This window comes from Podarcis vaucheri, assembly GCF_965113315.1.
Source record: "Podarcis vaucheri genome assembly, chromosome: 5".
NCBI classification, from domain to species: Eukaryota; Metazoa; Chordata; class Lepidosauria; order Squamata; family Lacertidae; genus Podarcis; species Podarcis vaucheri.
Genome location: NC_138763.1, coordinates 40045944 through 40071677, shown reverse-complemented (window position 1 = coordinate 40071677; position 25734 = coordinate 40045944). Strand labels below are relative to the sequence as shown.

The following is a 25734-nucleotide window of genomic DNA, read 5'->3' as shown; positions in this document are numbered from 1 at the left end:
AAGCAAATGAAATTTCAACTGCAGAGATAAGGGTTTCTCATGCCTCAATTCCATTAGAGTGAGTGATAAGAGGACTAGGTATGTACAGAAATTAGGAGACTGAAAAGATTTTAAACCCATATTTTCCAAGCTGGGCCCAAGAACCAAAAATGCTAGCAGCAAAGAACCCATTAGTTTAAAAGTCTGAAACAGAGACAATATAAAGTAAATCGGAGGGATAGGGAACGAGTTATGAAAATTCACTCAGAGGGGCAAGAAAAAGTAACTTCAAAATATATTTTAAAACCAGAATTTCAAACGTGGTACGTGTGTTAAAACGCCTCACATTTCTCAACTGCTGGAGCCTGATTGCTCCAGATAGAGCACCAGTTGTGTCCCAAATAAGGAAAATTCTTTTACCGTCTTCTGATCTCTCCCCAAATCACCTTCGCTATTTGTAAAAATGGAGGGCTCAGCAGTCACTCCAACACCCCTCAGCTTTGTTCTATAACAACCAGAAGACTGCAGTTCATAGCACTGATTTCTCTCATTTGCAACAAAGTTCATTTGTCACCACTTAATATCCCTGCAGTCCATTGTACACCTTCTGCACTGATGCCTGTTTCAGCAGTTGTTTGAGACCTGCAAAAGATTGAAAAAAGTAATAACCATACAATGTTCCAAATATGTCACAAGGAGGAAAGAAAATCAAATGAATTCAAGCTCTTCCAATTTTAAGCCAGCACATTCAGTTTCAATATTTTGAGACCGGCTCACTCAAAACGTTTTTGAGAAAAACTCCCAGAATGATGTCTATGCAAATACTCCCCATAGAAAAACAGATATGCTACAAAATCAATGATATTACCTTGGTTAATAACTAAAGCAGACTAGGAACAAGCAAGACGCCTGGAAAAGATTCCTGACCTGTTTTTAAATTTCACTGTTTGAAAAGTTAGCAATATTTAGAAAATTGTACAAAGCAGCAATGGCTGCTCTCCTCCCTACCATCCCTAGTCTTCCAGAACATACCCCTGAAGAGATCCTGTCACTTTTGTCACAATGTCTGTAGTGGTTGGAACCATGTTATAGCCAGAGCAGCCCTTTCTGACAGGCTGCAGCAAACTGGTTGAATCAATATCTTGCAGCCAACTAATAGATGGCATGCCTTTCTGAACACAGAATCTTAAAACTGGAAAATGACAGAATGATACCCACAAGATGGACACTTTAGATGACAAAGTAACTTGCAGACCTCAGCATGAAGAGTATATCAGTAAATGGAATTACTGATCAAACCATTTGGGATTTTACCATAGCAACACTATTCTAGGATACATAGATACAAACCTTCTCGTTGTTCACTTGTCAGCTGCTCTTTGGGAAAGTCTACATCAAATGTAATTATTAGAGAGCCTTTAATGTTATTGTTGTCAAAGTTGGGAAGACCTTCTCCTTTTTTCCACAGCTTGGCTCCAGGCTTTGTGGTTTTATCCCGGGCAACATGCACCTGGTAGATGGGAGTGTGGTGAAGAGTTTACAAGATTAGCATTTGTGACTAGATACCTTGACACATCAGCAACACCCCCCCCCCAATATTTTAGTGTCAACAGATGCAATTATCCTGGAAATAACATAGGAGACTACTCTGAAAATGTATTATTTCAAATAGAAAAAACTGCCTTACCTTATGCCCATCTAAATGGGCAATATCCATTTCAAAACCCACAAGAGCCTCAACCAGCGAAATAGTCACATTTGTATATAAATCGTCTCCTCTTCGCTCAAAAACTGGGTGCCTGTTGGAAAGATGTTGGAAAACGTTAACATATTCTCCTTGTTACTTCATCATTTTTCTGTATACTTGGCAAACTCTCTAACATTTAACTTTTAAAAAATGAATGAAGGCTTGCGAATTATCCTGTAAGTCTGTCACACTTGTTGCCAAAGGCAATAAATCCACCTCAGTCTTTGCAGGAGGGGACAATTTACTATGGGGATCATCAAAACTTTCTGCAGCTTAGCAGGTGCAAAGTATTTATGCAAAGTAGTTATACATCATGGTAAGAATGGAACTGACCCCAGTATGCTTGAGTCATTTGCTCTAACCTAGTAGGGAGGTCATTTGTTGAATAGCTACTGAAGTCATGAAAGGGGCAGGTCTAACTCTATTGCAGTTACTCTCACAGATCCAAAGTGGATATGCAAGTCTTCTGCCAGGAAACATTCAGCTTATCCAGGTCTTGGGTAGTAAGGAGAGGAAGGTACTACTTGCATTAGAATCCTATCCATTTGGATAACTTTACACACACTTCTGTGTCCTGTGTGCCCCCTCCCCATTCCCCAAGGGAGGTCCACACACAATATGACAAACACTATTGTTAGGGAAATACTCTCCTCATTGCAGCCCTTAATTATATGGGTTACTTCCCATACAGGGAATACACGCATCAATACACGTTTGGAACAATTCATCTTTCAACATAATCCAAGGAGGTCCGCTCAGTGACTAGTTAATATATGATTTTTTTGGGGGAGGGGCGGGGCTTAATTTCTGGGTAAACAAGGCAAAAATAACTAAACGACTTACTTGAGAACTTTTATTCGGAAGCGTAAATCACCTGGCTCTCCATCAACATGTGGTTCACCTGTGTAAGTTTCAATATGGATTAGGTCTGGTTTCAAAACCATTTCACTTCCCACAAATGAAACCCAAAGGCAATTCTTCCCTTTAAGCTTTCCAATAGTCACATGATCCAAGAAAAAGATGTTTAAATAATTTATCCTGCTCTTACACCAAAATAGGATGGTATAGTAGCTTACAGATGATACACACAAAAAATCCCCACTCAAGTCCCTGCCCTCATCTACAAAGTAATGATAAAAGTAAAATGGATTGGATGGCAGAAAATAAGTAAAGTCAGGTACAAGTTATTTGAAATCTAACAACTAGTTGGGGTGAAAGTGTTAAAGGAAAAGAGGTGCCAGAAGTTGATGGTTTCTCAGCTGTACTGATGGTGTGGTCTTGTATTCCTTCTCTTCTCTGCTGCAGCCTGACAGAATAGCTGCTGCCAGGTGTCGGGGGAAAACCTTGACTTATTAGCTGAGCCAATGGAAACCCTGCATCCCTTCCTTATAGCCTAATGCAACTGGTGCCATGGCTGCTGCCCATGGCCAATTGGAGGCTTTCCACCAGAGCATCCTCTGGAACTGCCATTGCTAGGGTAGCTGTGGGGATAATGTTCTGTGTAGATAGTGCTGAGTCAGAAGAGATGGATCTTTACTGCTGTTCTAGCCCCAAAATAGGTTCTTTCAACAAGGAAACCGATTTGAAAAATCAATAAGCTTTCTGACAAGTTCTATCCCCCACCCAAGTTCTTTACTACCTCAGACCCAACAAGTTATTAACTCCAGAGAGAAAGGGAATATTGTACCTTCTCCAATAAAGGGATATTCCATGCCATCTCTTACACCAGGTTCTATCTCCACTTCTAGGGTTCGCTCTTCATTTACAAGCCTAAGAAACAGGGGAGAAAGGCAGCACTCTTTTTTTTTTTAAAAAAGTTTTCTTTCTTTAATGATTGCACTATAGAAGAGATGTTTGCTTTTCTTTGCTATTCAGACCATGCTGTGCAACTGAACTACAGAAGTGTTGGGCTTACTACATTATGGAACCTTGGAGGTACACAGAAACAAGGTGTTTCCAGATGACTCAATAAGTCATCTATAAGACTGCTGCAGGGAGCATTCACAAGTTCCATTCCATTCCAACAACACAAATGAAATGCTCTATTTTACAGGGGGGGGGGAATCTATCAGGGAATCTATATTGGTGGGGCAATTATTCAAATTCTAGTCAGTAACCCTGGTTTTCCAACAATTTTTCCTTCCTTCTTTCATTCCCATAGATGAGCTACACAATACACCACCATGTGGCTCAAAGTGGTAATTCTCTCCCTGTGCTTCTTTCAACAGCAATGCATAATTACAAACTATGCATGCACCAAGAGCCAGAGGACCTCAGACTCACTTGACATTGGGACATTCATCACAAACTACTTCTTGGGTCATCTGGAAACGCCCTGGGCCTAGCTGAGTTGTCCTCATCTCTTGCCGGCAATTGCATTTCCGCTTCCCTGGTGCCTGCCTTGCTACTGGCTTGTTTCGAATAACCTGCAGAAATATAAAGAACCAGAGTCTCATATTCAGATTATACATATAAAGCACTTTAGTCTTGATGGCTTGAGTAAATGCACACGTTCCACTTACCTCAGCTTGCCACCTTAGGCTTTGCAGCTAGCATGTCACATATATAAGGACAAAACAAGGCAGCCTAGCAGAAGTGAGAGTGCTGCGCTCCCTCTAAAAATGCTTATATATTTGGTGGGTAGGACTGGTTGTCTCTGTTGTATTAATGGGCAATATCCAATGCACTCTGTTTGTGCAATGGATCCCTGCTACACCCTCCCCCAATCTATTTTGGAGGCTTGAGGAGACCCAGAAAACAGATCTGGGGGGGGGGGAGACAGGGGGGAATTCCATTGTGCAGCAGAAATCCTTTGATGGAACAAGTCAGTTCAATACCAACATATCCTAATTTAGGTATGTGTCTGAAGAGATGTTTTTGATAGCTGTTGACTGGTGAAGATTAAATTATGTATTTTAAAATGTGTATTCCTTATATTGTATGTCGCTAATGTTTTGAATTGTAAAGTTGCCTATACCTTTTCTGCATAGGCAACTCATAAGTTTAGTAAATATTAATAGCAATCTTGACCTACTTATGAATAGCAAAAGCACAACTTACTTCAATGATTTGTGAATACCTGCAGCAATTAGAGCAGGAATCCACAAGTTTGGATAGGGCTTACCAGAAGCCAGCCCTTATTTGTGTCCAGCTCTGGTTGTTCCCCTCTGAATCCAAAGTATGCTCGAGGATTGAGGGAGGGATTTATCTCCCTTTGCAGAAGGTAGAAGCTGTGTTAAAGACTGTTTCTGAAAAAGCAACAGTAAATATGACCCAACCACTACCAGAAGTCTTTTTTGTGTGTGTGGGGGGCATCAGTCTCATTTCACTTCACACAAAACTCTCCAGACGCAATTTGAGGTCGTTGCCACTTCCTTCTACACACACTAGAAGCAGAAATAACTTGGCATCCTGCTTAATAATGATGAAAGGCAGAAAGATCAATTAGCAAAGCTTTAGTTAGACCAGTTAAAATCGCTGCAGCTGTTCCACTGGAACATTAGAACTACCAGCTGTTCCACTGGAACATTAGCAATACCCTCAAGACTAGCTCAACAAGCACTCAGGTGACAACAACATACTTCACTGTATGGTCTGTTAAAGGCACAAGTGCCAGGAAAGGCAGAAACCACAAACTCTCAGTAGCAATACAAAAGTGATAGTGATTTGCTACTTTTCTGTATGCCATTCACGGGAAGAATAAGCCTGATGCCAAATTTCAGTGTAGACTCTCATTTATGTTCAGACAAGAATATATAACTTCCATATCCCCAGAACTTAACAAAATAATAAGATGAGGAGTAGACTGGCAAGCTTACTTCCACAAAATTTCCCGAGTACACTTCTTCCAGTGTAACTTCTAGGTCCACAATGATATCACTTCCTCTTGGAATGTTCCTATCTTGCTGGCGAGGATTACCTCCAAACATGAAACCAAAGTCTCCAAAGAAACTGTAAAGAAACGAACCACCGTTATTTAAGAGAAAAGAGTAATGGGCCTATTGTGGGGCTCCTTCAAATCAACTGGTAGGAAAGTATGCATGAAAGGGTTAATTTCATCAACTCAGAAGATTATCAGATTTGTATCACCTTCCTGAAAGGAATCTCTTCCCAATTTGAGGAATAATTTCTGTGAAGAAATAACTAATAAAAACAGGAAAAGGAGCTGCTTGTAAAAACAAAAGCAAACTGCACCGAGACAATCAAGTTGCAAAAATTGAAACATGAAAAAAGCTTACGGGGCAATCAGAAACAGCTTTATTACTCAGTTTTGCATAGACTTTGAGCCCCCTTCTCAGTAAACTTTGCCTGATCTATACATGGGTGGGTCTGCCTAGTCTTCTACTAAATGAACAGTGTCAGAACAGGAAGGAAAGGGATGCATAAAACCTGCTTCATATCCCAGAGTGGGTTTTTAAGTGGTTGTGTCCTCTCAGGGAATGAAAATATTACAGAATATATCTCCTGAAACAAGAGGTCTGCAAATTTGTGCATCATTACAAAATTGATATACATGTGGACAGGGAAAACTATACAGCTGGCTTACTGATTTTTATTTATTTAACTATTTTAAATATATTTACCTTGCTTCAGAGCATCTTACATAAAACCACTGATATATTCAGCTTTAACATTGCTTCTGAGAGCTGCAGAGATTTAAGCATATCAATATGCTACCTCCAGAAAACTATTTGGAACTGCTAACATGGTAACAAAAGGCTGCTGCGCCTTGGAAATAGGAAGCCATAATACATGTTGGAACTGGAGAGCCACTGTGAACTCTGCCATGGCTTCAGTGTCTAGAGGGTTAACAGCTCCAAGAACCAAATATGCTTCTGCCAAAATGAAGCAAACAAGGTAATCTCTGTTCAAGTGGCCTTGATATTTGGAGGAAAACTTTAACCCTATCCCAAAGCAAGATGTGAAATCATTGGGGGAAAAATCAGACCCAGGGGCCAGAGAATTGTGAGAGTGCTTTCTGCCTTTGCTTTCACTATCTGGAACTTGGATAATAACTGTTCTGCCCCTTGCATGTGAACTGAGCCAATGCTGGGCCTCTCCTCATAAGGAGGATAAAAATGTCCACATGGAGGACCCATTCACCTCAATCAAGAAACTGAAGATTCAGACATTCTAGTTTGACTTTCAGATCCCCTTGGAAGCGTTTGCTCCAGCAGAAATCAAATTTAATTGGTTCTGTCTTCTCAGTCACAAGGGACTTAACTCTTCCCTGCCTCTTCTATAGCTGATTTTTTAAAAAAGGAATATTCACTTGTGTGATATGGATTCAGTGCAGTGTCTACTCACCATGACAGACTTCTATTGCTGTAATATATGTCACTCATTATGAAAGAAGCCAGAGAAGAACCTCAAGACAATAAACTACAGCAATAGTGTTGGCTGCAATGAACTACCAATGATATCCCTTCACTGTAAGCCTTGTAATGTTGTGCAAATATGTTGGAGAAATAAAACAGACTTACTGTGAAAAAATATCTCCATGAGAACTCTGGTGACCCTCTTTCAATCCCTCTTCTCCATATGCATCATACTGCTTTCGCTTTTCCTCATCTGACAATACCTGCAGGAGATAACAGGGTGCATCTATGTATCAGGCAAAACTTTAACATAACTGTTACAAAGCAGTGAAATCTGGTATTAATTGATTCCACGTCAAGTGGAAACACGTTCCACTGATTTTTGTCAGGGAAATGCCTTCAGCAGTGGGCTTATGGCAGCCTAAAATGTTTGTTTGCTTGATTGCACTTGATGTCTTAAGGCTGATGGAAGATTTTGAATGCAGTTATTCTTGGAACTGCATGGAGACTCAGCATTATAAAACCTATGAACAATGGATTGTGTCCAATATTGTCACTCAGCTGCCAGTAAGGTTTCAATTAGCAGAATGAGCAAAGAAACATTTTTTGGCAATTTCCCACTGGCAACCCCCTCTCCCTCGGACTCTAGAAGGTTGGAGGATCCTCCAGAGAAGATTTAGGGTGGGTGCAGGGGGAGGGGGGAAATCACAAAAAATTCCTCCTCTCCTTGTTTTAACAATGGAAGCTTTATTGTCAGTTGAGCGACACTTTTTGATATAACCAAATATGCAAATATTTAAACAACAATTTGTGACTTTTATTGACACTGTAGTTGAGATAAGCAACAGTCACTGGTTTCCATTCTCAACCTGTGTCAGAGGCTGCCTCAGGTCTCAGCTCACAAAAGACCAACGCCAAGCTCTTCTTATATACAAGGATGTTTATTGCAGTTCATTATTGGTTCCACAACCGAGGCGCGCAGCCCCGCGTCTCTTAGCCTAGACATTTGAAGTCCCCTCTGAATCGGTCCCGCCCCTACACCAGTTTAAGAGGCTTGTGCTAGACCACCTCTTCCTGTCCTTTCTTTTCCGCAGGGTCTTTCTGCCCCCCTGGGTTCCTTCCCTCCTGCTCTCCCCTGACGCGGATTCCTCAGATGCCTGCTCCCCCCTCCTTCGTGCTTTGGGGCCAGGCTCCTCCTCCGGGCTCTCTGCATTTCCGCGCGCCTCCACATTTGAACTTGGCGCGCGTTCGCTACCCCTGACCTTCCTTTTGACAGCTACACTACTCCCTGTACTACTCTCCGCCCCTTCCGGCAGGACGTCCTGCCCCGATCTCCTTCCCCTGTCTTCTTCCTGCTCTGCTCCGTGTGTCACACTGGGAACTCCACCCTTCTCACTCCGTTCCTCCTGGGAAGCCGACCCCGATCTCCCACTCCCACTCGGGGTTTCCCTGCTGCTTCCCTGCTCCTGGCAAGTCCCCCCTGTGACCCCCCTTGGCTTGACCAGGGGCGCCCCCTTCTGGGAATCCTCCGATTCACTTGAGAGACTCATGGAAGACCTTAAGTCATTGTCATCCTCTTCCCCACTGTCCTGGGTTTCTTCCCCATCGCTCTCCGTCTCCCCCCTCACCTGTGCCTCTGTGCCTGAACCCCTGACAACCTGTAATACAGTGAAAGCTGTAGAAGGGCTTGCAAAACATTTTTTCATTGTCCATACTTTATAATCAGAAGATGTATGCCCTATGTGCTTCATTTGCACCCCAATCCTATGTTTACACAAAAGCAAGTCATACAAAATTTAGCAACAGGCAAGTTAGGGTTAGGGTGATTAATTGCACATTTAATAACATACTGCAGACTTTAATTTCAGCATAAGAAGCGGTCAACTAGATAAAGCTAGCTTGCAAGCTCCTAGTGCAATAGTTCTTATTTCTCTAGAGTTCTCTTCCTGCCAACCCACAATACTGTGCATTCCATGCTGCAGCCTGTTCAAGTATCTTGATTCATTGAATTTACAGAGCAATGGATAAACTGTGCGACTGTCAAAAGGGGATTCCTGTTCTTCAGTTCAGAAAAGAGAGATCTGGCTATCTAGAAAAAGCTAGCAGAAACATTAGGCATGAGCAATGCATAAAATGTTTAGAATTTCATCTGTTCACCTCCCTCTGCCCATAACATTCCTGAGCTTAATTTCTGTAACGTGTCATTCAGTGGTTAGGCCAGTGTGCTTTTTTATCCTTATCAGGAAGATGTACCAGAAAGCCAGGCATGGCCTATCTAACACTAAAATCTCCACTTGTACATTAGCTTGGACTACCATTTGCAAATACAAGAATCACAACTGTGCTCACTTTGGGCTCCCTGGAGATGTCATCTGGACTAAATATAAATTTTTTTGTTGTAAATTCCTTAAGAGGCTTAAAAAAAGAGCAAGCATTATATAAATTTTGTTAAATAAATCCTTCACCTATGCTCCCAAAAAGCACAATAACAGGCCAACCAACAAGTTAATGATTTTTTGTTAACCAGCCATTAACTTCAATAAGTCCTTTCACTATGTCAATTTAAAGACAATCGGTAGAGCATGTTAATTCGGCACAAATAAAATGCAGATATGATACATTTTGTTGCTAATGTAAAAACAACAGTAAAAAAACCCTGTGTTTTGTCTGTTTACCAAACTTAAAACCATCTACAGACCATTTTCAAATACAGACGTACCTTGGAAGTCAAACGGAATCCATTCCAGAAGTCCGTTTGACTTCCAAAACATTCAGAAACCAAAGCGTGGCTTCTGAATGGCCAACTGGAAGCTGCAGAAGTACCATCGGACGTTTGGATTCCAAAGAACGTTCGCAAACCGGAACACTCACTTCCAGGTTTGTGGTGTTCGTGAGCCAAAACATCCGAGTACCAAGGCGTTTGGAATCCAAGGTACGACTGTATAGGTGTGTCTATAAATCATCCTAAAGAAATGAATGATAGGAAAGGGGATGGAGATGACTTTCCAGGAATGCCTGTTAATGACACTCTATCATAACCATGCTGTAGTTGACTTAAGACATTGTCCACTTATTGCTCACTCTGCTAAGGTTTTGCCAAACAGCAAAGATTGAAACAGAGAAAGCAATGGGTGCACTAGCTGGGCACAGACTTTCCCTAAATACACCAACCTCATAGGCAGCCCCAAGATCCTGGAATTTTTCCTGCGCACGTGGATCATCAGGATTCCGGTCTGGGTGAAGCTGCAGGGCGAGTTTTCGGTAGGCCTTCTTAATGTCTTTAACAGATGCACTACGGGGCACCCCCAAGATCTTGTAGAAATCTCTCCTAAAAGAAAAACGAAGCCAGTTATTGTTGTGCATCTTCTTCCTTTAATGCGACCACATATTCAGGCTACACATTAGAGAACAGCAGGAGGGCTTCGTTTCCTTCTTCCCCTCTAATATTGTTGCTTATAACTTGTAATAAAGCTCTGTAAGCATGGCATACAGAGAATGTCAGAAATGGTGCCTCCAAGGATGTATTAGAACTTTCAGCCAGAGAATACTTGGAGGGAAGGTCCTGTTTTTAAAATGCGAGTTCACTGAAAACCACATGCCTTATACACAGTAAGTCTCTCTCTAATAGTGCAATCCTAAACACACTTACTAAGGAGTAAGCCCTACTGAACACAGGGAGATTTACTCCAGAGTAAATAAACTTCAGATTGCCCTATAAATGTACTATGTGGTCTTAATCTACACATTAATAATATGCATATTCCCAAGTGTCTACTCAATGCCTGTGTCCCCTGAGGGAAAAGAAAAAAGAAGAGAAAGACAGGCAAAAATTAAGGAGCTGATGTGATAAGAAGGCTACAATAGTGTGTTTGTGTGTAGGCATGCATACATTAGTATTTAAACTGGATACCCCTTGAATACATTGGCAGAAAACGGATGCAAATAAAATGGTATATGAAATAAAAGGTGTTACCAAAAATACACAATTACAGTGAAAAGAAAAACAGAAGGCTTGCTTGGTCCCCACTCTTAAGCTTCTGCCATTTATTGAAAACATTTGTGGTCCAGTAGGCTTTTGGCCTGATGGACTGAATTATTTTAATACAGTACAGTCTTAGTAGACTTATATATGTTAGGCATTTATTATTTATTTAGGTAAATTTATATATTGCCTTTCTTTCACTACAGAACTCCAAGACACATGCTCTTCTAGAAACAAACCAAACCCAGACATACTTAGCTCCAATAAGGTGGCTGTATTGTAAAAGGCCACAGCCATTTATTTTAATTGTGTAAGCTTCCCTGTTTATTGCAATTTCAATAGAAAGGAATGTATAAGCTAACAAATAAGTGAATTTACTTGCGGGATTTATGATACTGTACATTCTCAACCAACGTCACGAGAAGGGACAAGCAAACATAAGTTACACACAAACTAACATTAGCTGTGTTTTATCTTGGAGTTCCCAGACCTTATCTTTATTCAATGTCATTTGGGGCAAGCCTACACATATTTACTCAGAAGTAAGACACCCTGTGTTCAATAGCATGCTCCTGTACTTTATTTATTATAGATTTATATTTTTATATATTTTAATTATTTCAAAAAATTGTACACAGCTTAATCACACCGATCCCTAAGTGGTGTAACCAGGTGACTGGCAAAATTTCAATTCACAATAAAACAAATCAAAATATATAAAAATAATACAAATAGAAAAGGCATAAAAACAAGTCCAACCAAGATAAAATGGATCATTCTGAATTAAAAAGTCTTGAGAAACAACAAGGCCTTTCCCTGAACCCAAAATGACATCAGAGTGAGTCTCCCTGGGAGAACATTCCACAACTGGGAGGCTACCACTGAGAAGGCCCTTTCCCCAATATTCACCCAACTGTACCTCAGATGGCAGGGAACCTAAATAAGGACCAGTTATGAAGATATTAATGTACAGAAAGGCACACAAGGATAAGCGGTCGTTCATGTACGCTGAGCCCCATATCATAAAGGGCTTGAACCAGCACTTTGAATTGGACCTTGAAATAGATTTGGAACCAATGCAACTGATGAAGCACAAGCATACATTATCATAATGCCTAGTCCCACCTAGCAATCTAGCAGTTGTAGTTTCTAAACTGTCTCAACATGTATTTTTAAATTAAATTTGTATCCTTCCATCCATTATAAATTACCTCAAGACAAGTAACAACCTCTAAAATTAGATGAAACCAACAAGAGCATAAAAGAAAATATACAGTGCAACCCTAAAACAATTGATCAATCTACCTATCATTATCAAACCATACAGGTTCTTACACCTAACATACTCAAAAGACCTGGAAGAAGGGCTAGGTCTTCAGCCTAGCCTATGCTGAAAAATGTTCAGTGTTGGCATCAGTCAAATGTCTGGGACAGTGTGTTTCACAAGCAGGTAGCAATTGATAGAAAAGCCTTCTGGTGAACCAGACTCCCAAACCTTACTCAACAATATTACCAAAAGCGCCTCCCTGGCAGACTTCAAAGCTGAGACAGCACAATGTAGGGGGAGGTCCCTCTCAGGAGGTTACTGGATCCTATAATAATGCATCACAGTTGTCTAATCTGAGGGTTATCAGAGTATGGATAAGTCAGTAAAAGATGCTCCATGACAGCAACAACCTGCACCTTGACAATGATGGATCAACTATCCCCATGCTGTGAACCTGTTTCTTCAGAGGAGACAAACACGTCCCCAACACGTCCCCCCCTTTTTTGGATCAGGCCACAGTGTACTGGCCTCCATTCAGTTCCTGCCTGTTCCCAGTGCACTAGCATCTCAACCCGTACAAAAACGCGATGTGAGAGGCAGCACCTACTTCTGTGCCACGTACCACATCTATAGGGACGCGGGTGGCGCTATGGGTTAAACCACAGAGCCTAGGACTTGCCGATCAGAAGGTTGGCGGTTCGAATCCCCGCAACGGGGTGAGCTCTCGTTACTCCGTCCCTACTTCTGCCAACCTAGCAGTTCAAAAGCATGTCAAAGTGCAAGTAGATAAATAGGTACCGCTTTGGCGGGAAGGTAAATGGCGTTTCCGTGCGCTGCTCTGGTTCGCCAGAAGCGGCTTGGTCATGCTGGCCACATGATCCAGAAGATGTACCGGCTCCCTTGGCCAGTAAAGCGAGATGAGCGCCACAACCCCAGAGTTGACCGCAACTGGTCCTAATGGTCAGGGGTCCCTTTACCTTTACCTTACCACATCTATAACCTGGCTTTCATCAAAGGAGCCCAAGGCAGTGGGCACAGGCCTTCCTCCAATCTCTCACAACAACAACAACAACCCTGTGGGGGGTTGGGCTAGGGTGGGCTAGGCTGAGCGTGGTCTGTGGCTGAACAGGGCTTTCAACACAGTCCTGGCCGGATAACTCTGATACCCCGAACCACAGGCGGAAATACACGGCCAACCGAAACTCCCTCGTCTGCACAAGCTGCGAAAGCGGCAGCAAAACCGGCCTTCTTCCCGGTCACCCTGGGCGGGGGGGGGGTCCGAGGGGGAGGAGGAGGCGCCATAACGGCCGTAACCGGGGAAGGAGAGGGGAAGACAGGACCACCCGCCCCGCGTGGGAAGAGGAAGGCGAGAGCTGCCCCTGTGAGGAAGGGGAGAGGTGGCGGCGAGGGGCGGGCGAGACGAAGCCCCCTCGGCGGCAGTGAGGGGCGAGGCCACCTGCCAGTACCGGTGGGGCGGCGCCGTTTCCTCCCGGTCCCTTCCCGCTCCCCTCGGCTCACCCGGCGACGGCGTCTCCGAGCAGGCACAGCAGCAGCAGCAGAAGCCCGCCGAGGGAGCGGGGTGACATGGCGGGACGGAGGGGGGTCTCTTCGAGCAGGCTCCTCGGCTCCTCTCACACGCCGGTAACCATAGGCACGCACGAAAGGGAACCCGGTGAAGCTAACCGCCCAATCAGGCTCCGACTCGGCGCGCGCCGCTTGCCAATCACAACCGCACACTTCACCCGCGGCCCGGCTACAGCCGCCCAACCAGGCTTCGAGACGTCAACAAATGGGGACGGGGCGAAGCCGCGCGTCGCTGCCTTAAAGCGTAGCGTTGGGGCGTTGCGACGTTCTTTATTATTATTATTATTATTATTATTATTATTATTATTATTATTATTATTATTATTCATTGTTTTGCCTGCGGCTCCTTATGGATTGTTTGTAGCAAACGGGAGGACTTTATTATTAAAAAATCAATCATGAGGATGATCGAAATGAATGACAATCAAAACGTCAAGCGAATGCCATTTTCAGTTTTCCTTTAAATGCCTTTGTGTGAGGCGGAATTGGGGAGCGCTTTATCCCCAGATCTGTGTTCTTTCCCGTTTCTTCGCGGGTTGCCCCGACAACAGCCTTGCGGTGCCTAAAGAATTAACAAATACCGGTACGTTCATGCCATAAATTGTATACTAGACAGTTCACTGCCGGATACCTGAAGTGTTTCCCTCAGTTGTGGCAGATAAATTAACATCGGCATATGTGTGCGAGGTGAGGGGATCAAAGCAGGGGGGTCAAATAGCAGAGAAATGTAAGAATCTGACGATTCCTCCCCTCCGCAGGGGGCGCAGTTGCCTCTGCTCGGCCTCTCCGCTAGCATTCGAACTGGACTACTACACATTTTTAGCGGAAGTGCTGAAAGCTAGTAAGCGGACGGGGCGGCTGTTGCTCTTGCCACTTGCCGGAGATTCGAAATGACGGCCCTGCCGCTCTAGGCGAGCATTTCTCTCTTGGGTGAGTGTTTTATCTGCGGCTGGCGTCCAGATTCGTCTGTGCGCAGGCGCAGTGGTGGGCGGAGGCCGCGGGCTTTCGAAAGTAGCTCGGTCGGCGCAGCCGGGTGGGGAAAGGCGCCGACGGAGGCGCGCAGGTAACGGGAGGCGGGCGGGAGTTTCTTTCCTCAGCCTGAGGCGGGCTGTCGGGCCCCACCTCCCAGGCGGGGAAGCGCCACAGGCTGAGGGCGGACTTTTCCTTTCTCCCCTGTTTCAGAGGTTGGAGCCGTCCTCCGCCTCCTCTTCCTCCCTCTTGCCTTGGAGCAGCATCCCCCAACTCTCGGCCCTCCAGATGGTCTGGACTACAGTTCCCATCATCCCTGACCACTGGTCCTTCTAGCTAGGGATCATGGGAGTTGTAGGCCAAATAATCTGGAGGGCCGCAGGTTGGGAATGCTTGCTCGGAGTCTTTCATGAGAAAATAGGGGTCGCCCTTTCATTCGCTCTTCCCCTCAAAAAGCGGGACTTCCAAATGCACGTGCAAGGGGGAAACTTTCCGCCCTGCTCCTGCTGCACTTGACAGGAAGCAGGCATCGGGGGCTGGGGCTTCACTGGAGTGCCCTCCGTTACTTGTCAGAGAGGGGAAATGTGCCAGTGTTGACTGAGGGAGCAGCGGGATGCAGTGAGGAAACCTCTCTCCTTATACAGTGGTACCTCGAGATGCGAACGGGATCCGTTCTGGAGCCCCGTTCATATTCTGACGCGTCTGCGCGGGTTGCTTCCGCGCATGCGCGTGACGTCATTTTGAGCATCTGCACATGCACAAGCGGCGAAACCTGGAAGTAACGTGCTCCACTACTTCCGGGTTGCCGCGGAGCGCAACTTGAAAGCGCTCAACCCGAAGCATATTCAACTTGAGGTATGACTGTACTACGGAATCAGCTAGAGGACAGAGATTTTCAACTGGTGGGTGGGAATTGCGGTCTGAGACAAGCTGGGTCTCATTGGTTTCATTAAAACCATTGCCAGTTACTCTTCAGGCGTGGCTCTTTTCAGAGTGGCATACTAAGTAAATGGATAAAAACACAATTAAAGCATGAATGTTGGGAAATAATTTTTAACCACCCGCCCTCAGAAATCATTTGCTTAGGGAAATAAGAAATGAGAAGGAAGTTTGAAAGGTGGGGTGCTATAACTGGAAAGTCTCAATCTCCTTTTCCCCACCTGCCTTAACAGTAACATGTTTTCTTGGAACAAAAAGTTGCAGGGTGAAATTTGAGGTAGTATTTTTTTATTTAAATTAATAATAATAATAAAATCAATGGGGGATGGGGGACACACATGGAGCTAGGGGAACTTGGAAAAGACCCATAAAAATACTTTGCAAACACAGGTATGATAGCATTCTGTCCTGCTGCCTCTGGTAACTAGCACACAGAGGAAGAAACTTGTATGCGAAGCAGCAGGAAGACTGTTGAAAATAATGTTTGGGGCTTTAGAAATAATGAAAGCTTGGCCTGCTTTCTGGAGTCTGGGCAACAGGAGGTATGTCTATCGTAATATTGTCTGGCTTTGAGGCCATGTAGTAGTACATGACTCTACTGTGCCTTTGCTGCCTTGAATAGAGATGCCATTATTGAAGAGTTCCCTTTATTGAGTGAGCTGCTACAGTAGAAACTCCTGAGCGTTTTCCTCTTATGTACTGTATTCCATCTGCTCCCTCATTTGCATGAGCAAAGACATATGCAAATGGGAGTGTCTAATGTGAATAAGAGAATGGTTTGCCCAAGCTTCCTGCTGTTCCTACTGAGGAGGAGGGATTAAAGAGCCAATGTTGTGTGCCTTTGAACTTTGACTTAATTCAAAATACAGCTTTAGCTAAAAATATTTGCCGGTCAGGCCTATATGGCATCCAGTGACTGGCAGGACCCACTCAATATGTTTGAAAGTTTAATTTCTGAATAGTCATTTCTGTGTTATGTAGAATGAGTGTGTGCATACGGTTTGAGACTGCAAATGTTTAAATATAGGATATTGAGCAGAAAAGAAGGCATAATAGATGGGGGAAATAGACCACTCACTTCCTTGAAGATATGGAAATGTGTATTATTTTTTAATGGTTGAACTAACTTCTTATTTTCATTTTCTTGAAAATATAGATGTGAGTTTTGTGGATGGCAAACATGGATCAAATCAGTGTCAATCTGTGGGTGAAAATGGAACCTTTTATAGTGGGAGCCTTACAAATCCCACCTCCCTCCAAGTTTAGCATGCATTATCTTCGGAAGATGTCAACTTATGTACGGATGCGCTCCAGTGAAGGCTATTATCCACACCTTTCTTGGCCTATGTGGCGACACATTGCCTGTGGGAAGCTGCAGATAGAAAAGGACTTGGCTTGGCTATACTTTGAATTATTTGACAGTCTTGTTGAACGGACCACAGAGGAGCGACTGGAATGGGCAGAGGTGATATCCAGCTGTGCAACTGAGGAGGAGGCAGAGAAGCAGAAGAATAAGGCATGGAATGTCATATTGTCACTTTTAATACTATGGGTGTATGCTCTTCATAGCAGCCTTACCGATCCAGACTCCTCATGCACTCAGTGTGGAAGAAATGCCCCCGCCCAAGTACATTACATGCTGCATGTGAGCCACAATCCAATATGAGGTTAGCTGTTGGGCCACTGTAATTGCTTCTGGTTGTTAAGAAAATTAGCAGTGGTCTGTCTTTTTCTTTTCCACTTCACTACATGCTGCTAAATATAAAATAAGAACCCCTGCTAAATTATGTACTTCAGTGTTCTTTAAAATAAACCTTTTTTTTAATTTCTGCTCAGTTGTCTGTGGACACTCTACAGTTCCTGCTGTTCCTTTATATTCAACAACTAAACAAGGTTTCCCTGAGAACATATCTACTTGGAGATGAGTGGCCGAATCCTAGATCCAAGAATTACAGTCTGACTGGAGAATCCACCAATCAGATTAAGGTATTGCTTTGAGGTTCTTTGAGTTCTTCTTTCATCCATGCTTTGGTAACCATTGCTGCAATGTGTTATATGTAGGGCTGCCTCTGAAGACGGTTTGGAAACTTCAGCTAGTGCAGAATATGGCAGCCTGGTTGTTCATTGGGTAAGATGGTTTTAGCATAATCACACTGTTCCTGCTGACTGAACTGGCTGCCAATTCATTTCTGGGCCCGAGTCAAAGTGCTGTTTTTGACCTATATAGTGGTACCTCTGGATGCGAACGGGATCTGTTCTGGAGCTCTGTTCGCATCCTGAAGTGAACGTAACACACGAGTGCGCGGGTTGCGTTTTGACGTTTCTGCGCATGCACGTGTCGTCATTTTGAGCATCTGTGTGAGTGGCGAAACCCAGAAGTAACGTATTCCGTTACTTCCGGGTCGCCACGGAGTGCAACCCGAAAATGCTTAACCTGAAGCATGTTCATCCTGAGATATGACTAAAGCCTTAAACAGCTCAGGACTGCAATTCCTCAAGGACCACCTCTCCCCATATGAACGGACCTGAACCCTGTGATCATCATCCAAGGCCCTTCTTTGTGTGCCTCCAGGAGATATCTGGAGGGTAGCAACACAAGAATGGGCCTTATCTGTGGTGGCAGCTCCTGGTTTGTGGAATGCTCTCTTCAGGGAGGCTTGCTTGGTACCTTCATTACATAGGCTTAGGTGTCAGGCGAAAATGTTTCTCTATAATCAGGCATTTGGTTGACTAACATTCTATGGCCCTTAAAATGTGTTTGTGGGAGGGGGTTATTGAATTGTTTTTGTTTTATTATGTATTTTGTGTGCTCATTTTGTATTTTTATGTTGCAAACAACCCTGTAATCTTCGGATGAAGGGCAGTATTCTATTACAACAACCACCACCACCACCACCTAGGATTTTGTTTGTTTGAATGTCCATCCTGTATCTGATATTTTTCTGTTTTTATTCTTTTGGTTTAAGAACTGGAATGACAGCTATCAGCAAGACTTTATCCAGAACCATCTCCAGGATATTCTCGAACTGTTGCTGGACCCGGATCAGCTCACTGCCTCCTCACATTCTACCCACAATAGCCTGATGTCACCTGAGGCTGTTCGCGCTCTTGGCTTCCTTATTGAAGGATGTGTGAACAGAAACAGTACCGTCCACCCTCTGCATGCGCTTGCGCTCTGGCAGCCATTACATGCAAAGAGTGGCTACTCAAAGATCTCCAAAGCCTTCTCCTTCCCCAGGCTTGAGTCCTGGCTGAGGGCTTGTCTGACCGGGAACCCGTTTGGAACATCAGCTTGTCTCAAGTCTGGGAAGAAACTTGCATGGGCACAACAAGGTACAGTTATTTCAGGCCATCAAAGCTTTGGCATAAGAATAAAATCTCCCTATTCTCTTGCTGTTATAAAATGGCTTCTTTCACTTTTTTAAAAGCAGTGTTTAATTTTATTCTTGCAGTTGAAGGAACAACCAAGCGAGCTAAGATAGCCTGCAATACTCATATGGTCCCTTCAGCACACCGCATCGTTGTGATGAGCCAAGTTTACAAGCAAACACTGGCAAAAAGTTCAGGTACCCTAGAAGATACGCACGTGAAGATTCATCGCTGCTGTGAATCCTTCATCTATTTGCTTTCTCCCCTGAGGTGAAAGAGCTTTCACCAGTCATTTTTTGCAACCACATTTCGAAGCTATGTGACCATTTTTGTTATGTTATTTTGCTCCAGCTTTAATTGGCTGCTTTCCCATCTTCTTTCAGATCTGTGACCATAGAGAAGTGCAGGAATAGTACCTTTGTACTTGGCCCAGTGCAAACAGTAGTTCACCTCCACAGCTGTGACAATGTCACACTTATTGCTGTTTGCCGCCGTCTGTCTCTGTCATCAACCACCAGTTGTACCTTGCATATTCTCACCCCAACTAGACCTCTCATCTTACTGGGGAACATAGGAATAACTTTTGCCCCCTTCCATACGCATTATCCAAAGCTTGAGGACCACATGGCCAGGACTGGCCTGGCTACCGTGCCTAACTATTGGGATAATCCAATGTTAGTATGTAAAGAGAACTGTGATCGAAATGTCTTCAGACTCCTCCCACCGTCAGAGTTTTACCCCTTTGTTGTCCCATTTGAAATGGAAGGAGACACCACAGAAATACCTGGTGGGCTGCCACCTGCGTACCAAAAGGCACTGAGTCAACGAGAACAGAGAATTCATATCTGGCAGAAGACCGTGAAGGAGGCGGGGCTGACCAAGTAAGTAAACAACCTTCTTCTTCCAGGTAGGAAGAACCAGCTGCAGCAGCAGATAAGAACAAAATGTAGCAGTGTTAACAGATAAAAATATTGCTATATGTATGTTGCTCAAGTATATATTCACAATTTCTGCAAGACAGCTACAAACCATTTTCTAATCTTTCATAAGTTATAAACTTGTTAGCTAATGCTTTTTAAACTGACGAAACTGAGAAAAACACTACATTGATGCTTTTTAAACTGACTCACGAAACTGAGAAAAACACTACATTGATGCTAAACATACTGTGTAACCTGCCACCATTTCTCTAAAAGTACTGCGCAGATGTGCAAGTAAATTTTCATTGAATTAACACCTAGATGGGATTGCTTGGATATGATGTTTACTATCTGATTTGCTCTCGTATAGCTGCAATCCTGTGCACGTTTACTTGGGAATAAGACAACTGAACACAATGGGGCTTAATTCCAAGTAGAAATGGATAAGATCAGGCTGCATGTCTCAACATCTTTTGGCCTACATCCTAACCAATGGAGCCATGGTAGACCTACTTGGTCAGGCGTGTCCTTTGTCCAAGCTTTAAGAATTCTCTTGTCTTCCAGAAGCGCCCCAAACTTATAGTTATTTTAAACCTCATAATTTCAGAGGCAGTTTGAATAAGGTTTGAATTCACATGATTGGCCAAGTCATTCAGTTTACACTTAGAGTTAGTAGAATCCACAATGTGTGGGGCATGAATGGTAAAAATTAATAGGAATTAATATACAAACTCAAAGCCATCTTGGTTAGAGGTTCCATTTCACCCAAGAGCATTTAAATAATCTCTACCCTCAAAGTATACAAAAAGATGCCACCCAAAGCAAAACCCCATGAACAAATTGCCTGTTTTTCCTTGCAGAATTCACACCTTTTATTGCAGGGTTCCTACTCCTCTGATGGGCAGAAATAAGTTCAACAGATTTTAAAAGACACAGGAGTGTAATTTAACTATTACTCACCTGTTCTGTTTTCAAAAGTGTCCTGCTCTCTTCTCCAAGAAGGTAAACAAAAACAGTTTGAAAGATATTTTGTGGAGGAAAGGTTTCCATATCTTTGAAAATTGATAAATATAGCTCTCCAACATGTATCAGTACTTAAATAGTAATGAAATTAGGTAGGACCATGAAAATCGCAACCCCCCCCCCCCACAGCCAGAACTTCTGAATCATGTGCACACACTTCAGCAAATATTTTCATTGATGGGTCTTACATTCACTGTATGCATTATAGTGCTAATCTTTTACTGGATTTCAGGGACCAGAGAAAGACGTTCCAGGTGTATGTGGAGAACAAGTTCAACGAATGGCTAGTCCAGACAGGCAGTCGCCAACAACTTGACAGCCTGGTGCTTCCTGCTGCAGGTTCTAAGCAGGCAGCAGGATAGGAGAGATTTTGAAGTACACAGTTATTTGGTGAGTCCGGAGGCCATGTTCTCCTCTGCAATTGTGAAAAGCTTGTATATTGTCTTTCACACAGTTTACAAACTAGAACTGCTCAGATGGATCACTTCGTAGGTCCAAATAGTCTGGCACCCCTTTACCTGTGGAGGATGTTCCTTAAAACTAAACAGTTTGTCTCCTTTGTTTCCTTCTCTTTCTCTCCCCACTCCCCTGGCAGACTCTGTTTCTTCCTCAGTTTGGGGAGGGGGTGTTGTCTTAATTAATTAATTTAATTAATTTACTAAAATTTAGATACCTCTTGATTGTAGAAAAAGCATCAAAGAGGCAGTCAGAGGCTTTGCTGGTTTGGTGCAGTTCGAAAACTCAGCAAGAATGCATTGTCCATTTCCATGAGGGAGAAGGTCAGAGGCTCCTCTTTGCAAGTACTGAGCTTCAGATTATGGTTGTGCAAATATTATTGTTTACTTCAGCTCCAGTGCACTCCCACTGCTGGTTTTTTGTTTTTTGTTTGTTTTTAAAGTGTTTATTAATTTTCCAATAAAAACATCCAATTAACGTATCAAATCAAATCCAATAAAAATAAAAAACTAAAATAAAAAAGTCCAATTGTCTTCCAAATTGTAATACTTTTGGTTTTGGCTTCCCACGGTCTGAATTCCGAAGTGCTTTCAACATCATAGTCCTGCCTCTCATCCTCAATGTTTTTCATAATTCCATATCCAATTTTTTCCTCCACGTTTTGACTCTGGTTCTGCGATCCTCATTCATGTCAGAAAACAGATTTTTTTTTTTCCTATGGAGTGCAGATTTGTCCGTATGTTGTACTCTTTCAGCTGTTTTGGTTTTTTCATTGTACCGCTTCATTTAATTGCATCCAATTTCAAAGTTCTGTCCAGCTCTTTGAGAATTGTTATTTTGGCAGCTCCCAAATCGTTGATCGTTCCCGTCCAGGTGTTATCAAAGAAACAGAGAGAAATCTCCTTCTTTATTCTTAAGTAGACTGTTTGCAATGTAGCCATATATCAGACAGTTAACAATTGGCCCTTTGGAATCCACCCAATCCCCCCTCCGGGCCCTAGAGGGGGGCTGCCAGACATCCATTTGGCCCTCTCTCTCGCTCATAATAAAAAACATCTTTTTGCAAACAGTTGTATATTGTTTCCAGTCTTTATGACCAACCATCAATTAGCTCCTGTTTCTCTTAATCAGGGAAGTATTTCAGATATTCCATAAGTGCGTGGTGGGTAGAAGCCATTTTGTCCTTTGTCCTTTGCTTTCGTCTTTAACAGGCATTTCAAATCTTAGAAGAAAAGCAGCTGCGAATAGGTCCCAATTATATATGAAAGTCCATCTGTACTCACTCTTTGAAGAGCAATTTAGGTTCTTAATGAGGCTTGGCATGCAATACAAATTGTTAATGTTAGAGGGAGAAGAAAAAAAAAATACCAAGCCCCTCCAGATTCCAAACATCATGATGAGGATCTCTTTGAAGTTCGATCTTTTGCACCAGAGACTGTACATACTGCAGGTTTCCCCCCAGCTTCGTCAGTTCAGAGCGTGCCTGTTTGTTTTCCAAATCTTTATATTTTCACAAACAGATGCGTCTGGCTATGGGGTGGCGTTGCAGGAGGGTCAGTCCGTCCCTTGCTTCGTGACCCAGTGCCCCTGCCGTCTGCCACATCGGCAATCTGGGGCAAACCACAGGTCGTCAAGACAATCCTCTCCTGCCCTGGGGAGGCTGCCAGGGCTAATTACGCCCATATCAGCCCTGAATTATCGGAACGGCTGAGGTCCGATCGTGTGGGATCCGCCATTTCCCACCGCCGGAAACAGGAAGTGCCCGCTGCTGGTTTTGAAGCAGAGTAAACAGGATGTCACCCATAATTGATATGCATTCTCTGGTTTCTTGAGAAATCATGTTGCTTTATGTGCTTTCCCTCAAATCAGTTTTTATCTAGTTAGAACATATAAAGTACAGCTAAGCTGAAATGTGCACGTTTTACACATGTGCAGATGATGGCTTCATTGAATAGATTTGGTTTTGTGTGTGCAAACAAATTAGGTAACGGTGTGTACAGCAACATAAAAATGCAGCTTGAAACACTGTGTGTGGAGGGGGCGAGGAATGACCTTAACTGCGTTCCAGGCTGCTAATGTGTACACGCTGAAAGCTCTGCCATTATGTGAAGCTTCTGAATGCCTCTAAAGACCAGTGAGAGGTCCAAGATGAACCACTGCCCATCTCTCACTGTGAACTTGAGCAGGTATCCAAAATATGCTTTCCACTGGTTGTTCTTTCCTGAAGCCTAAGTCTTTGCATCATCTCCCTCCTCAACCTCTAACTCATTTTACTCCATGTTCCTTATATTTCCATTTAAAGCACTCTGTCATTCGTTATACTGGTTCTCTCCATTTCCCTTCTTTTCCGTCATATTCTGCACAAGCTCTCCTGTTTGTTCTTTTAATCCCATCTTCAGAATATCCACTGTGCCACTCTGTGCACAAAACAACCTAGCTCTTCTTCTCTGTCATGCTGCTACCTTTTGCCTTTTAAAACATACTGCTTCAACAGAGTCTTAGTGACTTTTTTAGTTCCTAGTTAACTGTTCTCTATCTCAGTATCACTAAAGCTGTAAGGTCAGACATGGCCAAACTTGGCCCTCTAGCTGTTTTGGGACTACAACTCCCATCATCCCTAGCTAACAGGACCAGTGGTCAAGGATGATGGGAATTGTAGTCCCAAAACAGCTGGAGGGCCAAGTTTGACCATGCCTGTATAAGGTCATTCCATCTCTTTTGTATTCTCCACAGCACTGATATAAAGCAAATGCTTTATATGTGTAGTATTGGTATTTGACTAAGCTTCTGATACTTTTATTTCATTCTTGTGGCAGTTGCATAGTGGTGGTGAACTAAATTGGAATTTTACCCACATGATGACGTTTTTGTAGTAGAGTGTGTGTGTGTGTACATGCAAGAGAGTGAGAGAGTGTGATGCCAGCTAATAATTGCTGTGTAGTCAGAAAGCAATGGGATTGTTGTTGTTTTGTAAAGAAGCAATGGGATTGTTGATTGCTGTATTCAACAAATACAATCTGTTTATCTGCTTTGTTACAGTTCTAGAGATGAACTTTGCAAAACTGAAAGTGTTTTTACTGCAATAAACTGGAGCCAAGCTGATTAAAACTCTTATGGCATTGCTAATGAATTTGGAAACTTGAATTTGCTTTGTTTATTGTCAAGGCAAGGATCGACTTTTTCTCCCTGTTACAGCTGTCATAGTATCTCCCTTCGTTCTACACCTTTCTCAGACAGCCAGTATCTATAGAAAACAAGCCAAGACTTTGTTGTTAACACTTCTATCTATGGCTGAAATGAAATTTATGTATAAAGGTACCCTGAAAAGGACTTTTACTTTCCTGGTGTGAAGATAGGAATAAGGTTCTGGCTGCTGAATGAACCTTTTCACTTTTATTAACTAAATTTGTATTGTATAAAACTCACAGATGTATTTTTATACCAGTTGTTTAACACTTCAACTATGAAATTTGATTAAATTCACGTGATTTCTTTTGTTTCTTTTTCTTCTTTTTCGTATTTTAATTAAAAATGACCTTTTTCAGTATTGTCATTATACAACATAATAAGGGTCATGGAGGCACCGTTTTTTCTCTTTAAAAAAACACTGGTATCCTGCTCAGTCCCTTGCTCTCTTAAAATACTTTACAGATAGAGCATTCTCATCTGAAACATTCATCTCACTCCAAAGATGGATATACACATTGTGAATCCATAAGATGTACTGACTTACCTTGCTTTTTCTGAAGACACACTTGGTAGGACAGTGAATTAGCCCAGGCAAAAGTTTTTCGAAATGGGAAGGTAAGGAAGTGAAATAACATGTGTCCAGGTCATCTATGACAACTGTAGGCATAACAATTTTGAACAAAAGTTGTTCAATTATAAAAAGTTAGTGGTTCAAGACATCTCCTGTTGCACCTTGTTAAAAGGAAAAGAAAGTCATTTTGCCTGCAATCCTATATATATATATATTTACTTAGGAGTAAACTATTAAACTTATTTTAAGGCTTATTTCTGAGTAGAGCTGCATATTTCTCCCCTTCTACTCACATTTTGCAACTTTTCTGTCATTGTGTGTATAAAAGTGGAGGGAGAGGGATTGTTTGTGTACTTGGTGTTGGCTAAATTTGAATGCTAACATGGATGACAAAGTTAAAATCCTTTCTGAAATCATGGTG

General features: G+C 42.8%; 2 protein-coding genes across 3 annotated transcripts; one reads left to right on the top strand and one right to left on the bottom strand.

Annotated features, from left to right (window-relative positions):
* Window positions 1–257: 257 nt before the first annotated feature.
* On the bottom strand, window positions 258–13933 carry DNAJB11 (DnaJ heat shock protein family (Hsp40) member B11). The gene is made up of 10 exons (XM_082221911.1): window positions 13812–13933; window positions 10216–10372; window positions 7210–7307; window positions 5545–5677; window positions 4010–4152; window positions 3414–3496; window positions 2570–2627; window positions 1667–1778; window positions 1330–1489; window positions 258–621 (listed from the first exon to the last, which is right to left on the bottom strand). The coding sequence occupies exons 1-10, from the start codon at window positions 13877–13879 to the stop codon at window positions 557–559; spliced, it is 1077 nt and encodes a 358-aa protein (XP_082078037.1). The 5' UTR covers window positions 13880–13933; the 3' UTR covers window positions 258–556.
* Window positions 13934–14251: 318 nt separating this feature from the next.
* Window positions 14252–25052, top strand: TBCCD1 (TBCC domain containing 1). Of its 2 annotated transcripts, none has more exons than XM_082221831.1 (8): window positions 14252–14807; window positions 16942–17301; window positions 17622–17771; window positions 18752–19118; window positions 19238–19424; window positions 19538–20035; window positions 21330–21487; window positions 24593–25052. In XM_082221831.1, exons 2-7 carry the CDS (start codon window positions 16957–16959, stop codon window positions 21457–21459), a joined length of 1677 nt encoding a protein of 558 aa, XP_082077957.1. In that variant the 5' UTR covers window positions 14252–14807; window positions 16942–16956; the 3' UTR covers window positions 21460–21487; window positions 24593–25052. The 2 variants fall into 2 exon arrangements, with proteins under 2 accessions (XP_082077957.1, XP_082077956.1); XM_082221830.1 differs by lacking the exon at window positions 14252–14807 and adding an exon at window positions 14814–14940.
* Window positions 25053–25734: the final 682 nt, after the last annotated feature.